We start from the raw sequence: 13,613 nt of genomic DNA, 5'->3' as shown, positions 1-13,613 counted from the left end.
TAACTCCTTCACTGGGGACCCTGTACTCAGTTCGATGGATGGCTGTGAGCCTCTACATCTGTGTTAGCCCAGTCAGCTTTTCTTTCTGGTGTTCCCACCTATAACATCAATGACTTCCAGAATACTGTGAGCAGGAGCATTTCTATCAGTTGTAGTCAAGAATTTGATTTCAAGCTGGGTAGCTGGCTCAGTTGGTAGAATACTTGCAGAACAAACACGAGTTTCGTTTTGGATTCCCAGCACCCCACATTACATCCAGGCACTGTGGTGTGCCCCTAACCCCAAGCAACTGTGGGGCAGAGATAGAAGGGTCAGCCATTCTAGCCAATCAGCAAGTTTCAGGTTCGGAGAGAGACCCTATTTCAAAAATTAAGTTGGAGAGGCCGGAGAGATGGACTGCTTTTTCAGAGGACTGGAGTTGGATTCTCAGCATCTGTGTCAGGTGGCTCACAACTAACTCTAGCTCCAGGAGATCCAACACCCTCTTCTGGCCTCTTTGAGCACAGAGAGAGAGGGGGGATTTAAACATATACAATATTAAAAATAAAGTACTTTTTAAATGAAGGTATAAAGTAATTGAGAAAGGCATCCAACAGGCTTCTGTATATGCATCTAGGAGCACACACATGCATAAACTATATCCCACACACATAAATTTTGACTATACCAAGTTCTCTAGGCAAGCCATTTTGGTTTCATTTTATAGAAATTCCGTTGGTCTTATTCTTTTTTAAAAAGATTTTTTTATCATTCTTAATGATGGGGACTTGTGTCTGTGTAGGTGTGTACACATTGAATGTAGGAGCCCAAAGAGGCCAACGGAGTGGGATCCTCCTGGAGGTGGAGTTACATGGGGTTGTGAGCTGTCTAGTATAGGTGCCCAGGTTCAAACTCAAGTCCTCTAGAAGAGCAATATATAATATTCTCTTAACTTCTGAACCATCTTTCTAACCCAGGCATTATTCTTAGTAGCCAAACATACCCATGAATATATACATTCACTGTTTGTTTCCCTCAAAGGAGAATAACATCAGACATACATACTTTTGCATATAACCGTACATTGTGAACAGCTTTTTATTTTATCATTTTTAATGGTTGCATAATAATCTATGTAATTACATATTTCTATGTATTTACATATCCATCAACATGAGTACATAAAGGTTACATTTTATAATCGTAATAAACCTGGGGTTGGTAGACATCTTTGAATTTCTCTTTTATTTTTGTTTTTAATATGTTTCCATCATATATTTTCATCATTATTTATGATAGAAAATTAAGAATGGTTTATACAATTCAATAAATTGTATTACTCCATAAGAGTAGGTGCTGTTCAGTCACAGCATGATGAAAAATATAGGCAAATCTCAACCCAACAAATAGAGAAAAGATAAAATTAGAGAGCACAAGTCAAAAAAAAATGGATCTTGAAAGATAGAATTACCAGATGTTGAGGAAGAATTCTGAATCATTGTATTTTCACATCTTTGTGGGGTTTAATCATTAGCAAGCATTTTGCACTCAAATTTTGTTGTTTTCAAAGGTACAGTTCCTAAATGCTCACAAATCTCTAGAAACTAAGCTGTCACAATGAAAAAAAAAAAAAAACATTAAAGAACCAGATGTAGTGGTATATGCCCACAGCCCTAGCATTTGAGGGGTAGAGGCAGAATATCAGGAGTTCCAGGTCATGCTCAGCTATATAATTCAAATCTAGCCTGGGCTACACAAGAGCCTATCTCAGGAAGACTGACGGGGCAGGGGGAGGAGGACAGAGTAGAAAGGAAATCAAAGCAAATTAGCTAGAAAACTGAAGTATTCAACTGACTAAGAATAGTTCAATGTCCTTCATCAGTCTAGCTGATGGTGGGATATAGAAGCAAAAATGGCCTATCAGGGTCATCCCAGTTTACAAGACCATATGTCTTAATGTCTGTGTTGATGCTTTCCTTACAGATATGTCCTTGATGACCAGTATGTCAGTTCAGTAGGAACCAAGTTTCCAGTCAAATGGTCGGCCCCAGAGGTGTTTCACTACTTCAAATACAGCAGCAAGTCGGATGTATGGGCGTTTGGTAAGGAAGTGACCACATAGCATCCTGGCCCTGTTTCTTAAGTTGGCTTCCACAACAGGAAACCACAAGAACAGCAATGTCCATTTGAAAATGATCCCTGAGCCTTTACAAAATTACACACACAGTGTGAGACAAGCAAGTGGTTGAAGAAGACAGTTTCCTTCCTGGGGTTCAGTGTTAGGAAGTCTTATACACTTTTCCATAATTTACATCATGTTAGCATCTGCCAACAAAACCAAAGGACTTAAGAGGCTTTTCCAGTGAAACTTTCAAACAGCTTTTGCTTTGTTTTGAACAAGGTTTCGTTATGTTATCGAGGCTGGTCTCAAACTCTTGATCCTCCTGCCTCCTTAGTCTCCCAAAATCTAGAATTATAGGTGTAAACCACCTCTTTTCGCCTCAAGGAGTTTTGTGAAGGGATCATTAAAATTTTAAATGTAAGTTTCTTTGAAATCCCAAAGGTTGGAGGGCTTAAGTCTAAACCACGGATTCTGGGCATAAGTATAACTATGGGAACTGTTCAGATGGGTCCCTGCAGAATGGGCAGAGTTTCTTGGTCTCCCCAAGACAAACAACAAACTTGACTGTGTGCTTTCTTTGGTGCTGTGTAAGTCCTCTTTCCATTACTATAAGTAGCACCTGGAAGAGTCAACTTAGATAAAAAAAAAATATTTCTTTTGGCTCATAGTGTTGAAGGTTCCAATCTGCGATCAGAGCCGTTGCTTAGTTTATGATTAGATGGACAGGGGCAAGGCAGAAGATGTGGCAGGAGCAAAGCTGCTCCACAGGTGACAAAGAGGAAGAGGAGAGACCTACAGGAGATACTGAAGTCCCACTCCACCCTTCAGGGCATATGATATGACTGTGGGGCCTCTTAAACAGTGAACACTTACCTTATTTCAACCCATCTTCTCCCCTTGCTAAAATTAGCATTTCAAATCAGGAGTTGGGAAACAACAGTCCTGGATGCCCTGTTTCTATAATTAAAGTCATATTGGCCACAAGTGTGCCCATTCATTGCCATGTTCTTTGTGGCCAATTTTGTGCCACAACAGAGTAATTGCCACAGTGTGACACACAGTCTAAGAAACTTACCATTGCATATTTTATAGACTTTTGAAAACCATTTTGCGCTGGGTGGTGGTGGCACACGCCTTTAATCCCAGCACTTGGGAGGCAGAGGCAGCTGGATTTCTGAATTCGAGGCCAGCCTGGTCTACAGAGTGAGTTCCAGGACAGCCAAGGCTACACAGAGAGAAACACTGTCTCGAAAAAACCAAAAAAAGAAAAAAAAGAAAACCATTTTACTTTGTTAAAATACTTAGATTAAAATTTTCTTGTTCAAGGTAGGCATGACAAGACATATCTGTAATCCAAGGCATTAGGAACTAAGGCAGGAAGCTCATGCATTCTAGGCCAGACTGTGGAACTTAACAAGACCGTCTGTCGGAGCAACAAAAGCTTGACTAGTTGAGTTGGCAGTATAGCTCAGAGAGGAAGCATTTGTCTTGAGTGTTCAAAGGCCCTGGGTTTGATCCCCAGCACTGCAAAACAAACAGAGAAACAAACCAAAATCAAAAGAAGAGAAATGAAATTAAGTAAAGATGATTGTGAAAAGGGAAAAAAACTCTTGGGTTATGATTCTGTCAGTTTCTTAAAACTATGTTGATAGCATCACGACTATTTTCAACAACTGTCTGCTATGCCCAGGATAAGTAAGATGAATTATCGCCAAGTGACAAAATACATTAAATACAACCAAGGAATGTTCCATGCCCTTGTTAGACCTTAACTGCAATTTGATTTACCACTTAACACACTTGAGATAAGTTGGTAGAAGGAAATTTTAGTTAGAAGTTTGTTTTTCTATCTAAAACATTTATTAAAAATAAGCATTCCTGTTTAGAAAGTAGAAAGAGAATCAAATGGACACACAAAAAGGGAAGTCACACAGACAGTGGTTTGGGGTTCAATTTGGCCCTTGTGAAGACCAGTTTCATATCTATATATCAACTGATATGCCTGCTGAATATTATTCTTGAAATCTGAGCCCGTCATTCAATACTTACTGCTCATATTTCCACCAAAGACAGTGTTACCCAACCTGATTGCCCATCTCAGAAAACAGAACCTAGTTGCAGATGTATTCTGGCTGTTTACAAACAGAAAATCTATTCTTAGGTAATGTGCTGCTGGTATGGCTATTCAAATTGAATCAGGGCCTCTGAAAGTTTCTCTCAAAGAAGACCCTCCCTCCTCCAGTTACCTTATGCAGTGCCTTGGAATATGTGAACAACCTTTCGAAGACGAGGTCTCACTCTTTTGTAGAACTAGTTTAGAACATGTGTATAAAGGAAGAGATACCACAACGTGTAAGACCGCTTTATTAATAGTAGTTTACATAAAATCTGTAGCCCACAAGTCAAAGTTTGAGGTTTGAGAACAATTGTATGCATTTTTGTATATGTTGTTTGTCTACAGTTTTGAACCTGGCTGAATATTTAAAGCAGTGGTTCTCAACCTGTGGGTTGTGACCAACCTGTGATTTACATCCTTTTAGGGATAGAAGGACCCTTCCACAGGGGTTGTTGAGGCCACCAGAAGACACAGATATTTTATATTACTGTTTATAACAGTAGCAAAATTACCGCTAAGCAGTAGTAACAAATAATTTTATGGTTGGGTATCATCACAGCATGAGGAACTGTATTAAAGGGTTGCAGCATTAGGAAGGATGAGAACAACTGATTTAAAGTCTTTGTCCTTGGAAAGAATGGCACCATTCTGGTAGCATTTTCAACACCCTGGCACTCTTTCAAAAGCACTTTGTGTCATGTCCTACTTGATTCTCATGGCAACTCTAGAAGGTGTTGTTTGGTAGGAGAGCTGAGGCTGGGAGGTGTTAAGGAATTGACCTGGTCTGCAAATGGAAGAACTAGCTTTTCAAAGGCCACATCAGAGTGAACCCACATGTCACTGTCTTGATCACCATAAACACCCCAACTTGGTGCCTTATCCTGGAGTCCACCATGGCTTCCATGAGCTAGAGGACTGTGAACACTCTGAAACTGGACAGATAAGTCGTGAGTTCATGCTCCCAGTGCAATAGCCTGGAGCTTCTCAAATTGACAAAACAGTACCTGATCCATGAAAGATGGTAACAGACCAATTGCAATCACAGATATTGAAATAGGCGTCCACTGTTTTAGCTTCACATTTCTATCAAAAGGTAACTTAACTATGCAATGAAGTTGTACACAAGTGCAAAAACAGAGAGAAAGAAAAGGCAAGGACTTCATCACTCATAAATGTCAGGATGGTAGCTTACCACACAGTTTGTTGTCAGTGTGAGGCTGCATGAGACCCCAATGACTCCCTAAAGCAGCCAGTCAACCCCAGGTGGATCCCCCTGCTGTTGCCAATCACTGGCTTTCTAACAAGCAGAGAGGGTCTGAAAACAAATGCAGGAACATTTAGACTGTAGAAGGGATAACCCAAGCCCAACTTCCCCCTTTCACTAGGCTTCCTTTCCCAGAAATCCCTTGCTATGGCCAGTGGCCTCCTGGTCCTGTGATTCGACCCTGGGCTTTCTGACACTGACTCTCCTTTCTCTTCTGCCTGCTGACTGTCCCCGGATGCACTACAGGGATCCTGATGTGGGAGGTATTTAGTCTAGGGAAGCAGCCCTATGACTTATATGATAACTCTGAGGTGGTTGTGAAGGTCTCCCAGGGCCATAGACTCTACCGGCCCCAACTAGCATCAGACACTATCTACCAGATCATGTACAGCTGCTGGCATGAGGTAAGTAAAACCCCTGGGGAGGTTGGAAGAGTGCACAGGGGGTGAGGGGTGGGGATGGGGGTGGAGCTTCAGGGAGGATGAAAAAAGAGAATACCTGCTAGAGAAAAGCTAAAAATGGACCTGGTTCATATTTCCTTGTAATATCAAAACAAAAACAAAAACAACAAAGCAAGTCAGAAGCTAGTGTCCTTGCTCTTTTGGTATTTTTTTATTAATTTTTAATTTTTTTAATGGTTTTTGGTTGGTTGGGTTGGGTTGCTTTTTCAAGAGAGGGTTTCTCTCTGTAACCCTGGGCTCACCCTGCAACTCACCCTGTTCAAGCAGACCTTGAACTCAGGACTTGCCTACCTCTGCCTCTTAAGTGTTGGGGTCAAAGGCGTGCAACATCATTGCCCAGCTATCTTTTGTTTTCTTTTTGAGATTATAATGTGACGTAATTACAATTAATTACAATGTAATTATATATTTCCCTTGGCTTTTCTCCCTCCAAATCCCTCTCTTCCTCTTTTCATTTACTCCTTCTTGTCCTCCCTCCAATTCATATTCCCTTCTTTCATTTACTGTTACTGTGTGCATGTATATGTATGTGTGTGTGTGTATTCCTAAATATAACCTGTTCAGTCATGTAGTGTTACTTGTACATTACATGCATGTTTTAAGGCCTGACCCTTTGCTACTGGAAAACTGATATGCTCTTCCCTGGAGAGGACCACCCCCCTGCCCCCAGCTTTCCTCTCTTGCCTATGGTTGTGTGTGTAGGGACAAGGCCTCATTCCTCACAAACATATGAAATCTCTCCTCTCCTCAAACATATATGACAGAAACATCTAATCTCATACAGAGATCACACAAAATTCCTCCTCTTCTTCTTTTACTCCTTCTCCTCCTCCTCCTTATTGTTCCTACAATTCTTCCCCCCACCTTATCTTCTAATCTCCCAAACACTGAGGTAGAAGATAAAGGTGTTGCATGAAGCAGATATGGGCCTAAAATGGAGGAAATTCCATCACAGATGTCTTAGATGTTTAAATAACTAATTGGTAGTGTTAGGTCTGAGGTTCCACTACTTCCTTAGCTGAACTCAATTTTTTCTCATATATATGTATATATATGCATATATATGAATATACATATACATATATGTGGTGGGCATGTGTGCTTGTGTGCTAAAAAACATCAAGAAGTTTATAATTACATATCCTAATTTAAAAGATAGAACATAGCATGGATTCAGAGAATGGATAGCAGCTTCTTTGAATACATTGGTATCTGATCAGGATCAGGGAATCTTGTCAAAACGCCCTTAATATGTGAGCAGAGATGATGTCAAATTGTGTCCAAGTGAGAATACCACAAGCAAAGATGTGGAAGCAGACTTGGTTTTCTCAGCTAGAGCTGTTGTTGGAAAGGCTGAAAATACACTTGGAGGATAAGTTTGGTCAAGGTTCTGTACCCTGAAAAGGAAAATGATAAGGAGAGGGAGGGAGAAAAGGAGAGACTCAATTTTTACATGCAATGTGAAGCTGTTGAAAAGTTTTGAGCAATATAAAAATGAAGCTTTAGAAAATATTTTATTTTATTGTGTGTTTATTATGCAGAGCATAAACTGTAGTCCAACCATATAGTTTTTATAATGTTTACCCTGTTGTTGGAAGCACCATTTACTAAAAGACTACCAAGAGATTAAAGAACCACCTTAATGGCAGAGAGAGGCCACACCAATATTACTCTCCATTTCCCTGAAGAATAATATTTATTTTGGGAGTACCACTTCTGTGGTCTGGTCTTTCTATACTAGCGCCACAGTATTTTAATTATATGTTCTTATATAACAGAGTATTATGTGATATCTTGTAGACTAGAACCCTCATGATTTTTGTTCTTCATAGCTTCTGAGCCATTTTGCAAATACAAAGTCTGTAAAATAAATTCATCTATGTTAAGTGCAACCCATTCATATCTTTAAGATTGTATTTCCTTTATATTTTAACTGGAGAAATTCTATATCTCCATGACACTGACATGTCCTCCTATAGGACAAAGGGAACTTTTTCTTAATATATGTTCCAGTCTATATTTCTATCTTTTAAGTTTCTCCTTACTGAGGGGTACATTGTTAAGGATTTAATTTTGATATTGTTGCTATTATAAATGATGTCTTCCATCCCATCATATCTTCTGACTGGTTACTATTGGCTATTGATTTTACTTGTTAATTTTCTTACCCTGTCCACATAGCAACATTCTTTATTGTTTGGGAGAGTCTATCATTAGTCCTCTTGCATTTTCAAGCATAATTATGTCCTGTGCAAATAGTCTTCCTTTCCTAATTCTTGGGGCTGTTTTTTTGCTTACCAGGTGCATTGATTGGTAATTTCAACATGATCTTAAGAATAGTGAGTACAAAAGTCACCCTTGCCTTAGTATGAATCTTAGTAGAAAGATCTGTGGAGTTTCCACATTTCAAAAGTCACTCAGAAGGTGTGGTACACATGCCTTTAATCTTACCAGTTAGGAAGCACAGCAAATCTTTGTGAGTTCAAGGCCAGCCTAGTTTACATAGCAAGCTCTAGGCTGGACAGGGCTACTTAGTGAGACCCTCTCTCAAATGAAATAGGATGTCATTCACATTAGGACTGAGCTATGCATGATATGTATATATGTGTGTGTGTGTGTGTGTGTGTGTGTGTGTGTGTGTGTATATATATATATGTATATATATATATATATAGTATGTGTGTGTGTGTGTGTGTATGTGTGTGTGTGTGTGCGCGCGCAGTATGCAGTATGCAGTGTTTGTGAATGTAGATATACTGGTGCCGTCGTGTGCTTGTGTCTGGTATAAATGCTTACCATCTACCTTGCTTGAGACAGAATCTCATGTTTGCTGTTGTGCACACCAAGCTAGTTGACCTAGGAGCTTCCAGGTATTCTCCAGTCTCCACCTCCCATTTTGCTATATAGGAGGGCTGGGATCACAGAATCATGTCACACATCAGGTTTTATGTGGGTTTCTGAAGATTGGAACTTGTTGGGCAAGAGCTCATACCCACTGAGTTATCTCCCAGCCCTATATTGTTGTTCATCATTTTAATTTTTGAGTCAGGGACTTGTGTAGGCCAGGGTGGCCTCAAACTTGCTGTATAGCTGGGGATGACTTTGAACATCTGATCTTCCTGCCTCTTCCTCCCAAGTCCTCAGATTACAGATGTATGTATGCCACCATACCTGGTTAATGTGGTACTGGGAACTGAAGTCAGGGTGTCTTGCATTCTAGGCAAGCACTTGACCACCAGCCCCCCTAGTGTTCTTTTACATTATGCCTTTTATCATATAGCACATTGGGGTTTTCTTTTATTTAGCTTCCAGAAAAGCGCCCCACATTTCAGCAACTCCTATCTGCCATAGAACCACTTCGGGAACAAGATAAACCAGGAAGAGAAATTTCAGAGTGGTGATGAAGACAAATGTCAACATTGACAAACAATCTCATTGTTTGTAAGGGAAGTAGAAAGACTCAATGTAATGTAGCTAATTCTTAATAATGGTCTATGTGCTGTTTATCTGTTATATTATCTACCAAAAACAAGCAAGGTGGGAAACAAGATATTTCTTTGAAATTTAGGTCAAGTTGGTAATTTTGTTTGTGCTGCATTTAATGTATACTTCCAAGATTATGGCAGAAGTTCATTTTTAGATTGCAATTTACAAATTGTACTATGTATAAAGGTAGAACAGAATTGAAAAGGTGATTTTTGGGGAACTCCCATTTTTTTTATTGGCACTAGTATGATAATAAAATATCTTTTCAAGAACAGAAATGTACATGTTTGCTTCTGTATGAGAAATATCTTGGGCATTTGAATATTTGTTTTCCATTGGTGGCATTGTTTGGGAGAGGTTTAGGAGGTATGACCTCGATGGAGGGATTGTGTCAATGGGGCAGGCTTTGAGAACTTAAGGCCTCACCCTACCTGTAATTTACTATCTCTGCTTCTTGCTTGCAGTTCAAGATGTGAGAGCTCAGAAGCTGAAGAGGTGGCTTAGTGGTTAAGAACACTGGCTGTTCTATCAGAGGACCCAGATTCAATTACTAGCACCCATGCAGTGGCTTACAACTTGTCTATGAATCCAGTTCTAGGGTATCTTTGGCCTCTTCTGGCCTTCATGGGCACCATGTATACATGTGCCACACCATCATATATAGAGGCAAAGAAAAAAATGGAAAGGTGTGAGCTCTCAGCATCTCAGCTCTATATGCCATGTCTGCAAGTTGCCTTTGCCCTACCTTTTTGAACTCTAACTCTCTGGAACTATAAGCAAAATAAAGCCTTTCTTCTATAAGGTGTCTTGTGTTGTGGATAGCCCTGGTCTTGTATTTGGATTCTAATTCTCCTCTCCTGGAAAGTACAGCAGATGAGGGGTGAATCACGTATACAGGTACCTTGTTAACCTTCTCCCCACCCCTTAACTTTTCAAATAAAGGCTAAGGCCGAAGATTGGGCAACAGAAGGGAAGGTAGAGCTGAAAAGTTTGGGGAAGAAGGAGAGAGAAGGAAGGGAGTGGAGACTAGAGAAGAGTACGATGGAGGAGGACAGGGTGGAAATAGGATGGAGCTGAAGCACATGGCTTGGAGAAATCAAAAGTTGTATGGGATCTAATAGATGGGAATAGAGTAGTATAGTGGTAGATCTGGCCAATTTAGGTGGGGTAGCATGTATACCAGTTAATTGAGTTGTGAATTCATTGATTAGATAAATTGGGTTAAAAATTTACCACAACAAATTGGCGCCTAACGTAGGGCAATTTCTGCATTAGTTTACTATAATTTCAACCATATAGTTACCATAATTTAAACAGGATTGACCGGCCGGGAGTCACAGGCCTCACAAGTCACAGGGCAGCAGGGACAGGATCCTCTCAACCTCCCTCTACACCTAGGAGTGAAGGCTGTGGATCCGCAACCTTCTCTGCTCCTTCCCTGCAAGCAGAGAGCTTGCCTTCAGGGAGTGCTTTAACCAAGGGACTCAGGTGAGATTAGCCATTTTCTCTCTGGTGACTTTCTATGGCAGGACCAGCTGGGAGGCTCAGACCTCACAAGTCCCAGGGCAGCCTGGTCAGGATCCTTTCTACCTCAGACCACACCTAGGAGGGACAACAGACCCACAGCCCTCTCTGCACCTTTCCTGCAAGTGGAGATCCTGTCTCCAGGGTGTACTCTGACCCCAGAACTCAGGACAGACAACTGATCAAAAGCCATCTGTGCCCAGAATTTACCAGAGGAGAGATGATCTCCCAGAAGTGCTGACACAGGCTCACAGACCCACAGGAGGAACAAGCTCTAGTCAGAGACAGCAAAAACGTCTGACACCAGAGATCAACAGATGGCAAAAGGCAAATGCAAGAATCCTACCAACAGAAACCAAGACGACTTGGCTTCATCAGAACCTAGTACTTCCACCACAGCAAGTCCTGGATATCCCAAAACACCGAAAAAGCAGGATTTGGATCTAAAAATCATATCTCATGATGGTGCTAGAGGAATTTAAGAAGGAAGTGAATAACTCCCTTAAAGAAATACAGGAGAACACAGGTAAAGAGGTACAAGCCCTTAAAGAGGAAACAAAAAAATCCCATAAAGAATTACAAGAGATCACAAGTAAACAAGTAGAAGCCCTTAAAGAGGAAACATGAAAATCACTTAAGGAATTACAGGAAAACACAAACAAGTAAAGGAATTGAGCAAAACCATCCAGGACCTAAAAATGGAAATACAAACAATTAAGAAATCACAAAGAAAGACAACTCTGGAGTTAGAAAACTTAGGAAAGAAGTCAGGAAACATAGATGCAAGCATCACCAAGAGAATACAAGAAATAAAAGAGAGAATCTCAGGAGCAGAAGATACCATAGAAAACATTGACACAACAGTCAAAGAAAATGTAAAGTGCAAAAAGTTCCTAACCCAAAACATCTGGGAAATCCAGGACACAATGAAAAGACCAAACCTAAGGATAATAGGAATAGAAGAGAGTGAAGACCTCCAACGTAAAGGCCAGTAAATATCTTCAACAAAATTATAGAAGAAAACTTCCCTAACCTAAAGAAAGAGATGCCCATGAACATACAAGAAGCCCATAGAACTCCAAATAGACTGGACCAGAAAAGAAATTCCTCCCGCCACATAATAGTCAAAACACAAAATGCACAAAATAAAGAAAGAATACTAAAAGCAGTAAGGGAAAAAGGTCAAGTAGTATATAAAGGCAGGCCTATCAGAATTACACCAGACTTCTCACCAGAGACTATGAAAGCTAGAAGGTCCTGGGTTGATATCATCCAGACCCTAAGAGATCATAAATGCCAGCTCAGGCTACTATACCAAGCAAAACTCTCAATCACCATAGATGGAGAAACCAAAGTATTCCATGACAACACCCAATTCACACAATATATTTCCACAAACCCAGTCCTTCAAAGGGTAATAAATGGAAAACTCCAACACAAAGAGGGGAACTACATCTCTGAAAAAGCAAAAGTGTAATCTTCCAACAAAACTAAAAGAAGATAGCCACATGAATGGAATTCCAACTCTAACAACAAAAATAACAGGAAGCTGCAATTACTTTTCCTTAATATCTATTAATATCAATGGACTCAATTCCCCAATAAAAAGACATAGACTATCAGATTGGGTACATAAACAGGACCCAACATTTTGTTGCATACAGGAAACCTACCTCAGTGACAAAGACAGACACTACCTCAGAATAAAAGGCTGGAAAAAATTCTCCAAGCCAATGGTCCCAAGAATAAAGCTGGAGTAGCCATTCTACTATCAAATAAAATCGACTTTTACCTTAAAGTGATCAAAAAAAGATAAGGAGGGACACTTCATATTCATAAAAGGTATGATCTTCCAAGATGAACTCTCAGTTCTGAACTGCTATACTCCAAATCAAAGGGCATCTATATTCATAAAACAAACTTTACTAAAGCTCAAAGCACACATTGCACTGCACACAATAGTAGTGGGAGATTTCAACACCACACTTTCTGCAATGGACAGATCATGGAAACAGACACTAAACAAAGACACAGTGAGACTAACAGAAGTTATGAAACAGATGGATTTAACAGATATCTATAGAACTTTTTATCCTAAAACAAAAGGATATACCTTCCTCTAAGCACCTCATGGTACCTTCTCCAAAATTGACCATATAATTGGTCACAAATCAGGCCTCAACAGATACAAGAAGATTGAAATAATTCCTTGGATCCTATCAGTTCACCATGGACTTAAGGCTGCTCCTCAATAACAACATGAACAATAGAATGCCCACATACACGTGGAAGCTTAACAACACTCTACTCAATGATAACTTGGTCAAGGAAGAAATAAAGAAAGACATTAAAGACTTTCTATAGTTTAATGAAAATGAAGCCACAACATACCCAAACTTATGGGACACAATGAAAGCAGTCCTAAGAGGAAAACTCATAGCTTTAAGTGCTTCCAAAAAGAAACTGGAAAGAGCATACACCAGCAAGTTGACAGCACACGTTAAGGTGCTAGAACAAAAAGAAGCAAATTCACCCAGGAAGAGTCAAAGGCAAGAAATAATCAAACTCAGGGCTGAAATCAACCAAACAGAAACAACCAAACCAGGACCTGGTTCTTTGAGAAAATCAACAAAATAGATAAACCCTTAGCCAGACTAACTA

The 13,613-nt window shown here is 40.0% G+C and overlaps 1 protein-coding gene across 1 annotated transcript in view; it reads left to right on the top strand.

The window, feature by feature from the left end:
• Positions 1-10,227, top strand: part of Bmx (BMX non-receptor tyrosine kinase) — a 66,952-nt gene extending 56,725 nt beyond the window's left edge. Inside the window, exons 17-19 of the mRNA XM_031376777.1 lie at positions 1,963-2,081; positions 5,728-5,885; positions 9,248-10,227. Coding sequence (XP_031232637.1) covers positions 1,963-2,081; positions 5,728-5,885; positions 9,248-9,343 — 373 coding nt within the window. The 3' untranslated portion in view covers positions 9,344-10,227. The remainder of the gene's footprint in view (positions 1-1,962; positions 2,082-5,727; positions 5,886-9,247) is intronic.
• The last annotated feature ends 3,386 nt before the right edge of the window (positions 10,228-13,613 follow it).

Source organism: Mastomys coucha, chromosome X (assembly GCF_008632895.1).
Source record: "Mastomys coucha isolate ucsf_1 chromosome X, UCSF_Mcou_1, whole genome shotgun sequence".
NCBI classification, from domain to species: domain Eukaryota; kingdom Metazoa; phylum Chordata; class Mammalia; order Rodentia; family Muridae; genus Mastomys; species Mastomys coucha.
This window is presented reverse-complemented; position numbering and strand designations above follow the sequence as displayed.